At 67.9% G+C, this 10,406-nt stretch overlaps 3 protein-coding genes and 1 long non-coding RNA gene across 4 annotated transcripts; 2 read left to right on the forward strand and 2 right to left on the reverse strand.

The window, feature by feature from the left end:
• Positions 1–36: 36 nt before the first annotated feature.
• Positions 37–4,762, reverse strand: LOC113940091 (myosin-14-like). The gene is made up of 11 exons (XM_027631170.1): positions 4,739–4,762; positions 4,455–4,518; positions 3,635–3,679; positions 3,228–3,389; positions 2,749–2,877; positions 2,394–2,494; positions 2,116–2,215; positions 1,748–1,944; positions 1,232–1,340; positions 556–728; positions 37–235 (listed from the first exon to the last, which is right to left on the reverse strand). The coding sequence occupies exons 2-11, from the start codon at positions 4,503–4,505 to the stop codon at positions 37–39; spliced, it is 1,266 nt and encodes a 421-aa protein (XP_027486971.1). The 5' UTR covers positions 4,506–4,518; positions 4,739–4,762.
• Positions 1,921–2,835, reverse strand: LOC113940087. The gene is made up of 4 exons (XR_003525406.1): positions 2,749–2,835; positions 2,394–2,482; positions 2,116–2,215; positions 1,921–1,944 (listed from the first exon to the last, which is right to left on the reverse strand). It is a non-coding gene; the product is annotated as an uncharacterized LOC113940087 (long non-coding RNA).
• Positions 4,763–6,050: 1,288 nt separating the features above from the next.
• LOC113940092 (zinc finger and BTB domain-containing protein 45-like) lies at positions 6,051–7,791 on the forward strand. The gene is made up of 2 exons (XM_027631171.1): positions 6,051–7,082; positions 7,430–7,791. Exons 1-2 carry the CDS (start codon positions 6,161–6,163, stop codon positions 7,789–7,791), a joined length of 1,284 nt encoding a protein of 427 aa, XP_027486972.1. The 5' UTR covers positions 6,051–6,160.
• Positions 7,792–9,391: 1,600 nt separating this feature from the next.
• LOC113940086 (transcription intermediary factor 1-beta-like) lies at positions 9,392–10,396 on the forward strand (the record flags this gene model as incomplete). Its single annotated transcript, XM_027631164.1, has 4 exons — positions 9,392–9,625; positions 9,834–9,943; positions 10,016–10,148; positions 10,392–10,396. Coding segments are annotated over exons 1-4 (447 nt in total), but the record flags the coding sequence as incomplete, so codon positions are not given.
• Between the last annotated feature and the right edge of the window lie 10 nt (positions 10,397–10,406).

Below are 10,406 nucleotides of genomic sequence, written 5' to 3' on the forward strand. Positions count from 1 at the left end.
AGGGGAGGGGTTTTGAGGGGGCATTCAAGGGGGGTCTCAAGGGGGGGTTCGAGGGGCTCCCGCAGCGCTGGGGGCGGGTCCGAGCCCCCCCCAGGGCCGGGGGCTGTGCGGGGGGGTGCCGGGGGTGGTGGGGGGGGTGTCGCTGTCGCCGCTGTCGCCACTGTCGCCGCTGTCACCGCTGTCACCCCCCCGCAGCATCCGCCGCACCGTGCGGGACACGGTCAGGGGGTCGCACCTGGGGGGAGGGGGGGAGTGACAGCCCCCTGTCCTGGAGAACCCCCCGACAGCCCAGAACATCCCCCCCGGACCCTCCCAGTACCCCATAACCCCCATAGAGCCCCCGTAACCCCCTATAGAGCACCCCAACACCCCATAACCCCTGAGACCCCCCCATAACCCCATAGACCCCTCCCACCATCCCATAACCCCCTGTAGGTGCCCATGGGTGTGTATAGGTGTCTATAGGTGCCCATGGGTGTCTCTAGGGGTCTGTAGGTGCCCCTTGGTGTCTCTAGGGGTCTGTAGGGGTCTATGGGTGTCGGGAGGTGTCCCCACCTGAGCCGGGCCCTGAGCACGGCCACACTCCGCGCCGTGGCCGCGGCACCGTCGCCGACGTGGTCGAGCTGCCGGCGCAGGACGTGGCCCTGGGCCAGTGCCCGTGCCGTGCCCGCGGCCACCGCCGCCACCTGCGCTGCCACCAGCCCTGCCGCCACCTCGCTGGCACGAGCCTGGGGACACGGGGACATCGCTGGGGACATTGGGGACACTGGGGACATCGGGGACATTGCACACGTGGGGGACACTGGGGAGAGTGGGGTCATGGGGACATTGGGGGCATTGGGGACATTGGGGACATTGGGGACATTGGGGACATTGGGGACGTTAGGGATGTTAGGGGCATTGGGGACACACCCAGGGACGTTGGGGACATTGGGGGGACATTGGGAACATTGGGGATATTGGGGACATTGGGATAGGGGGACGTGGAGCCTGGGGACATGGGGTGTGGGTACAGGGGCATGTGGTTGGCATTTGGCATTGGGACATGGGGACACGGTGACACAGGACCTGGGGGCACGGGGGGACAGGACACGGGGACACTGGGGACATGGGGACAGTTGGGGACACTCGGGAACAGGGAGGACATGGGTGGGCACAGGGGCTGTGGGGTCACAGGGTGACAGGGGTGACACGGGTGACACAGGCGACACGGGTGACAGGTGCCCCCCACCTGCAGCCGGTATCTCTCCCCCCGCAGCCGCTGCTCCTCCACCTCGGCCACCAGAGCCCGCAGGCGCCGGCCGGTGACACGCGCGGCCCGCGACAGGGACAGCCGGGTCCTGGGGACAGGGACACCCAGTGGCACCCCATGGCACCCGGGACAGGGCCATCCACACCCCGGGGGCCACAGGGACACCCAGTGTCACCCCATGTCACCTCCAGAATGACCCACAGCCACTGACACTCACCCTGAGACCATGTGGGGACCCCCCTGGGACCGTCTGGGGACCACCTTGGGCCACCCTGGGGCCACCCAAACCCACTTTGGGGTCACCTCAAGCCAGACTGGGACCACCCCTGGGCCCCCCGGGACCACCCAGGACTACCCAAACCCACTTTGGGGTCACCTGGATCACCTGGGGCCACCCGGGACCACCCAAGACCACCCTGGGGCTGCCCAAACCCACTTTGGGGGCATCCTGAGGCCATGTGGGCACCACCCAATCCCCCCCCAGTCCCCCCTCACCCCTCCTCCCTGCGCAGCAGCTCCTGTAGGTGGAGGCAGCGGCTCCTCAGGGTGCTCTCGGGGGGCGTGGGGGGCACTGGGGGGCGCAGGAGCCGCTCCTGCAGCTCCCGCTGCTCCCGCGCCAGCCTGGCCTGGGCACCCTGGGCCTCCCGTGCCCGCTGCCCTGCGAGGGACAGCGCCTCACGCAGCTCCTGCACCTGGGCAGGTGAGACAACACCCACAGGTGAGACCACAGCACCCTCAGGTGAGCTCAGCACCCTCATATCCCATTTCCTATATCCCCATATCCCATTTCCCACATCCCCATATCCCCTCATATCCCTCCCAAGTCCCCAGAGGTGCCCCACAGGTGCCCCACAGGTGCCCACCTGTCCCAGCCGCTGTCCCAGGTGGTCCCGCAGCCCCCGGTTGTGCTCCCGCAGCTCCTCCAGCGCCGCCTGCAGCCCCCGGGGGTCAGCGGGGGGGGGACTATGGGGAGGACATATGGGGGGGCATGGGAGGGTATAGGGGATGGATGGGGGGTATGGGGGAGTACGGGACAGAGGGACACCTGGGACTACAGGGGACACGTGGAGGGGCTGTAGGGGACACACAATGGGTGTGTCTAGGAAGGGGCGTGTCCGGGGAGGGGCGTGTCCTCACTCACCTGTGCCGGGGGCCACGTCCCACCTGAGCGGCCACTTGGTCCCGCTCCTGCTCCGCCTGGCGCCGGCACTGCCGGGCCTCCTCCACGGCCTGGGGGCGGGGCTGGCATGGACACGCCCACCGGGGACACGCCCACCACCCCAGCACCACTCATAGGCTGATATAGCCCCGCCCATTGTTCCTCAGCCCTGCCCACTGGTCCTCAGCCCCACCCACTAGACCTTAGCCCCACCCACTGGACCTTAGCCCCACCCACTGGACCTTAGCCACACCCCCCTGCCCTTTAGCTCGGCCCCTTTGTCCTTTAGCCCTGCCCATTTATCATTAGCCCCGCCCTTTCCCTTGGCCCCGCCCACCTCTCGCAGCTGCTGAAGCTCCTCCCCCCGTGCCCGGCACTGTGACTCCGCCTCCTGTGCCCGAAGCTCCGCCCCTGCACGGGCAGCGCGGGCGGCCTGGAGCTCCGCCCACAGCAGCTGCCCCGCCTCCTGCAAGCAGGGTTGGGTCAGGAACAGGCCACACCCCCTCTGACCACGCCCCCTTTTAGCCCCACCTCAACCAGGCCTCCACCCTCTCAGAGGCTCCTCCCCCTCCCAGGCCACGCCCCCTCAGACCATGCCAATTTAGCCCAAATTCAGCCACACCCCCACCAGAGGCTCCACCCCTTAAGACCCTCCCCCTGACCACACCCACATCCCATAAAGCACCACCTACTTTTCCAAGTCCCACCCCATTTTGCCAGCCACTCCTCAGACCACGCCTCTTTAGCCCCACCCACAGCCACACCTGTCATAGGCCCCGCCCCCCCCCACCCCCCCCCCCCCCTGGCCTCGCCCACCTGCTGCAGCCGCAGTCTCTCATTGGCCCGGTCCCTGGCCCTGCAGGCCCCGCCCATCCGGGCCTGGGCCCCGCCCACAGCGATTTCCAGCGCACGCAGGGCCCCGCCCTCTGCCAGGCCACGCCCTCTCTCTGCCGCCAGGCTCCGCCCCAGCGCCGCCACCTGATTGGGGAAGACCGTGATTGACAGCTCACATGGGACAGGCCACGCCCCCATCTGGGTGATGGGCAGCTCCTTGTCCCACCCCCAGGGTGATGGACAGTCCCAAGCCCCTCCCACCGATGTGATTGGCTGCCCCAGCCCAGCCCACCAGTGTGATTGACAGCCCCCAATCCCACCCTCTGAGGGTGATTGACAGCCCCAGGCCCCTCCCATCGATGTGATTGACATCCCCAAGCCCCGCCCACCTGGTTGCTGAGGTCCCGCAGCTCCTCCTCCAGGTCCCGCCGGTGCTGGGAGAGGGGGGACATTTGGGGGGGAGGAACCAAAATCTGGGGGGTCCCAAAGTCCCGAGGGGGTCCCAGGGTTCTGGGGAGTCCCAGGAATCCAGGAACTCCCAGAGTCCAGGGAGTCCCAATATCTGAGGGATCCCAGACTCCGGGGGGTCCCAGGGATTTGGGGGTCCCAGGAATCCAGGGGGTCCCAGAGTCCAGGGAGTCCCAAAATCTGGGGGGTCCTCGAGTCGGGGGGTCCCAGGGATTTGAGGGTCTCAGGAATCCCGGGGGTCCCAGGTGTTGGAGGGTCCCAGGGATTTGAGGGGTCTCAGGGATTTAGGGGTTCCCAGGGGTCCGGAGGGGGGGGGGGGGGAGAATGGGGGGGCCCGGAATGGGGGGGGGCCGGGGGGCCGGGGGGGGGGGGGGGGGGGCCCGGGCCAGGGGGGGGGACGGGGCGGGGAGACCCCAAATGCCCGGAATCCCCCCCTCCTCCACCCCCTGGGACCCCCAAATTGGGCTCGGGGCTCCCCCGGGTACCGAGGGGTCCCCCATCACCGCGGGGTCCCCCCTCCCATCCCTGTATCCCCCCAGCTGGGGGTCCCACCCCGTACCCTGGGGGTCTCCCATCCCTGTGTCCCCCCCATCAACCGGAGGGGGTCCTCACAGCCCATCCCTGTGTCCCCCTCATCCCTGTGTCCCCCCCCATTAACTGGTGATTCTCCCCCCCTCCCCCTGGGGGCCCCCCCCTTTCCCTTTCCCCCCTCCACATCCCTCGGGAGTCCCCCCCACTCACCTGTGCCAGCCTGGGGGGGCTGCGCCGCCCCCTGTCCCCCGTGTCCACCATGAGGGGGGAGGCTCTGGAACAACAGAGACCTCGGGGAGACCCTACAATAACACCACAGCCCCCCCAAAGCAGCCGCAGCCCCGGGCGAGGACCCCCCGACAGCTTTTGGGGGGGGCAGGTGGGGAAGGTCCGGCCCCCTGAGGACCCCCTGCCCACCCTGAGGGTTCCCAGCCGCCTGTTTTTGGGGTCCCCTGCCCACCCGGGGGGGTCCCAGCCTCCCTGTCCCCCCTCACCTGTCCCGGTCCGGGCTCTGCCGGTGCCGCCCCCGCCGCGGGCACGGGACGGACCCGCGAGTGGCACCTCCGCCCTCCCCCCGGGCCGGTCCCACGGGAGGGGACACGGGGACACAGAGCCCGCCCTCCCCCTCCCCAACCCCCTCCTGCCCCCCCGGGCATCGCCCGGGCGGGGCCCTTCGGCTCCAGCGGCTCCCGGGCCACCCCCGCCCTGCCCGGGGGGCATCGGGGCCTCGGGGCACCCCAGGGTGTCACCCCTGCCCTCACCCGGGGGACACGGGGGGCTCGGGGCACCCCGGATTTGGGTGGCACCTCAGGGTGTCACCTCTGCCTTTGTCTGCGGGACTCAGGTGTCCCAGGACACCCCAGAATTCGGATGTCACCCCCAATGTCACCTCCTGTCTTCACTCAGGGGACTCAGGTGTCTCAGGGCACCCTGGAATTCGGGTGCCACCCCTGGGTGTCACCCCCGCCCGAGGGGACACAGGTTTCAGGGCACCCCGGAATTTGGGTGTCACCTCCTGCCCTCACCCAGGGGTGGGAGAAGCGGTGATGTCACGGTGTGGGGGTGACGTCACGGGGAGGGGAGGGTACGGTGACACCACGTGAGTGACACAGGGGAGGGGTCGGGGGGACAGGGGGTCGGGGGGGTCACATAGGGGGTGTCCCCAGTGGGAATGACATGGGATGACACGAGGTGACACAGGGTGACACGGGGTGACACAAATGGACTCAGGTCGGCCTACACGGGTCAACACAGAGCAGAGCAGAGTCACAGGGGCCAACGTGGGTCAACACGGAACAGCACGGATTGACATGGGCCAACGTGGGTCAACATGGATTGACATGGGCCAACATGTGGATGCCGCGGAATCCTCCGGCCCGCCAGGGGGCGCCGCTCCCGCCCCTCTCTGTGATCCGCATTCACTTCCGGTCTGGTCCGGCAGAAGTGACGTCAGAGAGCGGCGGCGGCGGGAGTGCGGTGAGCGGGCGAGGAGCCGGTTTGGAGGGTTCTGGGGGGCTCCTGGGGGGTCCTGGGGGGTCCTGGAGGGCTCTGGAAGGTTCTCGTGTCGCGACAGGTCGGTGACATCGCGCGCGCTGCTCCCGGCCGCCCCGTGACGTCATCGGCGCTGTCCGCGGCACCCGGTGACGTCATACGGGGTGTCCCCAGCCCTCAGTGACCCCCTGGAGAATGTCCCCAACCCCTGTGTCTCCTTCCCCAGGTACCGCCGGCCTCGTCACTGTCACCGTGTCCCCACTGTCCCCTCCATTCCCGTGCCTCTGACATCCTCTCCATCCCTCCATCCCTGTGTCCCCTCCATCCCTCCAGCCCGGTGTCCCCGGTGTCCCCCTTTGCCCCCAGTGTCCCCGTGTCCCCCCTGCTCCCCTGTGCCCCCAGTGTCCCCCGGTGTGCCCGCGGCGATGCCGGAGGCCGTTCACTACATCCACCTGCAGAACTTCAGCCGCTCGCTGCTGGAGACGCTCAACGGGCAGCGGGTGGCGGGGCAGTTCTGCGACGTCACCGTGCGCATCCGCGAGGCCTCGCTGCGCGCCCACCGCTGCGTCCTGGCCGCGGGCAGCCCCTTCTTCCATGACAAGCTGCTGCTGGGCCACTCGGCCATCGAGGTGCCGCCCGTGGTGCCCTCGGCGGCCGTGCGGCAGCTGGTGGAGTTCCTGTACAGCGGCAGCCTGGTGGTGGCACAGTCGGAGGCGCTGCACATCCTCACCGCGGCCTCGGTGCTGCAGATCAAGACGGTCATCGACGAGTGCACCCAGATCATCTCGCAGAGCCGCGGCCCCGCCGTGATGCCCCCGGCCCAGAAACTGCCGCCGGGGCCGCCGGCGGAGCTGGAGAACTTCTCGGAGCCGTTGCCGAGCGGCCACAGCCGGAAGCAGCGGCAGCCGCTGCGCCTCGCGCCGACGCTCAAGGAGGAGGAGGAGGCGGAGGAGGAAGAGGAAGATGAGGACGGCGGTACCCAGGAGGGTGTTGTCCCGCCCGGCGCGGCCCTCCCGGCTTTCCCGGCGCCAGACCCACCGTTTTTTGGTGCCCCCGAGGCATTCCCAGACACATTCCTGGCGCCCTGGGCCGGCGACGACGGCGGCGCCGCGTTCGGGGCCGAGCGCGGGCGGGAGGCACCGTGCGGGGATGGGTTTGGGTTTGGGGCGCCCCCGGCATTGCCGCCACCCTACGAGGGTGGGACGGAGGCGGGGGGAGCCCCCCCAGTGCCCACGGTGCCCCCAGTGGGGCCCCTGCGTGGCCCCCAGCCCCCCTACCAGTGCGGGCACTGCCAGAAGAGCTTCAGCTCCCGTAAGAACTACACCAAGCACATGTTCATCCACTCGGGTGAGCGCGGGGGGAACACGGGGACGTGGGGGGGACACAACGGGGGCAGGGAGGGCAGGGCGGGGGGCTCGGTGCCCTGGGAGGATCTGCGTTGACTCATGGCGGTCTGTGGTTGACTTGTGGACGCGCATTGCTCTTGACCCATGTTGGCCTGTGCTGACCCATGTTGACTCATGTTGACCCATGCTAAGCCATGCTGACCCATGTTGGTTCGTTGACCCATGTTGACTCATGTTGACCCATGCTAAGCCATGCTGACCCATGTTGGTTCGTTGACCCATGGTCCGTTCACTCACGCAGACGTGCCCCGTATTGACCCGTGTTGCCCCACATTTGTCTCTCCGCAGGTGAGAAGCCCCACCAGTGCTCCATCTGCTGGCGCTCCTTCTCGCTCCGGGACTACCTGCTGAAGCACATGGTGACCCACACGGGCGTCCGCGCCTTCCAGTGCGGTGTCTGCTGCAAACGCTTCACCCAGAAGAGCTCCCTCAACGTCCACATGCGAACCCACCGCCCCGAGCGCTTCCAGTGCCGCCTCTGCACCAAGGGCTTCTCCCACCGCACCCTCCTGGAGCGCCACGCCGCCGCCTCTCACCCTGGGCCCCCGCCGGGGCCCCCACCAGGGCCGCCACCGCTGCCGCCGGAAGCCGGAATGGCCGCGTGGCCGGGGACTGATGCCGCGGGCGCCGGCCCCGCTCACACGGCGTGAGGGGGCACCGGGGGGGTCTCTGCCCCCTGAACTCCTCAAAGGTGGATTTTGGGGCTCCAGGCCCGTTTGAGGTGAAACCTGGAGGAAGCCGAGCCACGGGGACGTTCCCAGGGCCAGGAGAAGGGGAACAGAACAGGGGAATCGGGAACACCCGGCAGGAGCACGGAGCAAATCCTCCTGGAAGCTGGGCAGGTGGGACACCAGGAGGTGGTTGGTGATGGCCTCGGTGGAGCTCAGGGGCTCTTCGGGTGGTGATGGCATCATCAACCTGGACTTGTACAAAGCACCTGAGGTGGATCCCTAGGAAATCCTGGAACTGAGCTGGAGAGACAGGGATTGGATGGATGGGCCGCGCCCTGAGGCCAGAGGAGATGCTCCAGGGGCTGGAGAGAGTTGGGGTGTCCCACTTGGAGAAGGGAAGGATCTGGAGACACCCTTCCAGGGCCTGAATAGGCTCCAAGAGCTGGAGAAGGACTTTGGACAAGGCGTGGAGTGCCAGGACACAGGGAATGGCTTCCAGCTGGAAAAGGGGACACTTGGGTGGGATTCTGGGGAGAAATCCCTCCCTGTGAGGGCAGGGAGGGGCTGGCATGGAATTCCCAGAAAAGCTGTGGCTGCTCCATCCTGGAAGTGTCTATGGAGTGTCCTTTCCCCCACCAAACCATTCCCTGATTCCGTCACTGTGACCCCACCCCGGCCTTGGATGGACACAGGGATGGACACGCAGATGGACACACAGGTGGACACAGGGATGGACACACGGATGGACACAGAGTCTGCCCCTTGTCCCTTCCCCCCAGGTGGCTCCTGCCCCCCCAAACAGTGGCCAGTGGGGGGTGGCTCAAATGGTCTTGGTGGCCTCTGGGGGTGACAATGAACACGGGAGGACACTGGGGAGAGGGGGGGGATTCTGGGGACAAGGGGGGCATAGGGGGGACACTGGGGACACGTGGGGGGTCCTGGGGAAATGGGAGGGGACTTGGGAGACTGGGGGGGACACTGGGGGACACCAGAGGGGACATGGGGGAGGACAGGAGGGAACTTGGAGGGACACTGGGGGGACACTGGAGTCACTGGGGGGACATAACGGGGAACACTGGGACACAAAGAGGGGACACTGTTCCAGGGCCACCGGTGCTCAGGGCCCCTCAGCCTCTGGTCCCAGTGTCATGTGGGGCCCTCCCAGTAACGCCCCCAGTACCCCCGGCAGTCCCAGTAATCTCAGTGCCCCCAGTAATCTCAGTGCCCCCAGTAATCTCAGTGCTCCCAGTACCGTCCAGTGCTCCCAGTATTCCCAGTCCTTCCCCAGCCCTGCAGCGCATTGATTCCCCGACCTGTCAATCATCGCCCCCGCCCCTCCTCTTCGCCGAGCCCGGAAGCCCATTGGCCAAGCGTCACCTCTCTACAATCCCCGCCCTCCCTGTGGCGCTTCCACCGCTGATTTGCCCGTTCTCCTTCCCGCCCTTTCTCTCCCGCCTGCTCCTCTCCTATTGGTCCCTCACCCCGTCAATCTCTCTTCCCCCCCCTTCATTGGCCCCTACTCTGTCCATCAGGCTCAGCGGGCGGTGATTGGCCGGGGCGGGGGGGGGGGCGGGAGCGGAAGCCGTGAGGGGCCTGAGGGGAGACCGGGCCACCATGTCGGGCCCTGAGGCGGCGGCGGCCAGGACGGGCCCGGAAGGGGTCGGGAAGGGCCCGCGAGCGGAGCCCTTGGGGCACCTGGAGCTGCTGGAGCACTGCGGGCGCTGCCGGGAGCGCCTCACCCCCCAGCGGGACCCGCGGCTCCTGCCCTGCCTGCACTCGGTGTGCGGGACCTGCCTCGGCGGAGATGGAGCGGGTGAGGGGGGACTGGGGGAGCTGGGAGGCACTGGGGGACACTGGGAGCACTGGGGGACACTGGGAGCAATGGGGACACTGGGAGCAATGGGGGACCCTCCCCCAGTAACGAGCCGCCACAGAGGGGGGTGTGGGGTGACCCTGGTACCCCCTCTGCCCTCCCTGTCCCCTCCGTCCTCCCTGACCTCGTGTCCCCGCTGTCCCCGCAGTGTTCGAGTGCCCCGTGTGCCACTACCAGTGTCCCCTGGGGGACATCCTGGACAACTTCTTCCTGCAGGACAGTGGGGCTGGAGCCACCGCAGGGCCTGAGCCCCGCCAGGTAGAGCCTCGTTAGCGTTAATTAGCCCTAATTACCCGGGAGGAGGTGGCCCAGCCTGTCCCTTGTCCTCAGAGCTGCAGCAGCTGCGAAGACAACGCGGCGGCCACGAGGTTCTGCGATGACTGCGCCGAGCCCCTGTGTGACACCTGCGTGCAGGCCCATCTCAGGGTCAGGTACACCCGGGGCCACTCCGTCAGGGACATCGGTGAGTCACTGTCACCTCAGTGTTACTGTCACACCCCCCTGCCACCCCGTCCCTGTGTGACACCTGCGGGCAGGCCCATCTCAGGGTCCCGCTCCCATTCCCAGTGCTGTCCTGGTGCCATTCCCAATCCCATTCCCAGTGCTGTTCCCAGTCCACTCCCAGTCCCCTTCCTGTGTCATTTGTACAGGCGGAGCTGCTCTCCAGGACATTCCCATCCCAGTCCATCCCAGTCCATTCCTGCAGGCTCTGCCCCATCCC

This window comes from Corapipo altera, unplaced genomic scaffold, assembly GCF_003945725.1.
Source record: "Corapipo altera isolate COAL_440 unplaced genomic scaffold, ASM394572v1 130480, whole genome shotgun sequence".
Classification (NCBI taxonomy): Eukaryota; Metazoa; Chordata; class Aves; order Passeriformes; family Pipridae; genus Corapipo; species Corapipo altera.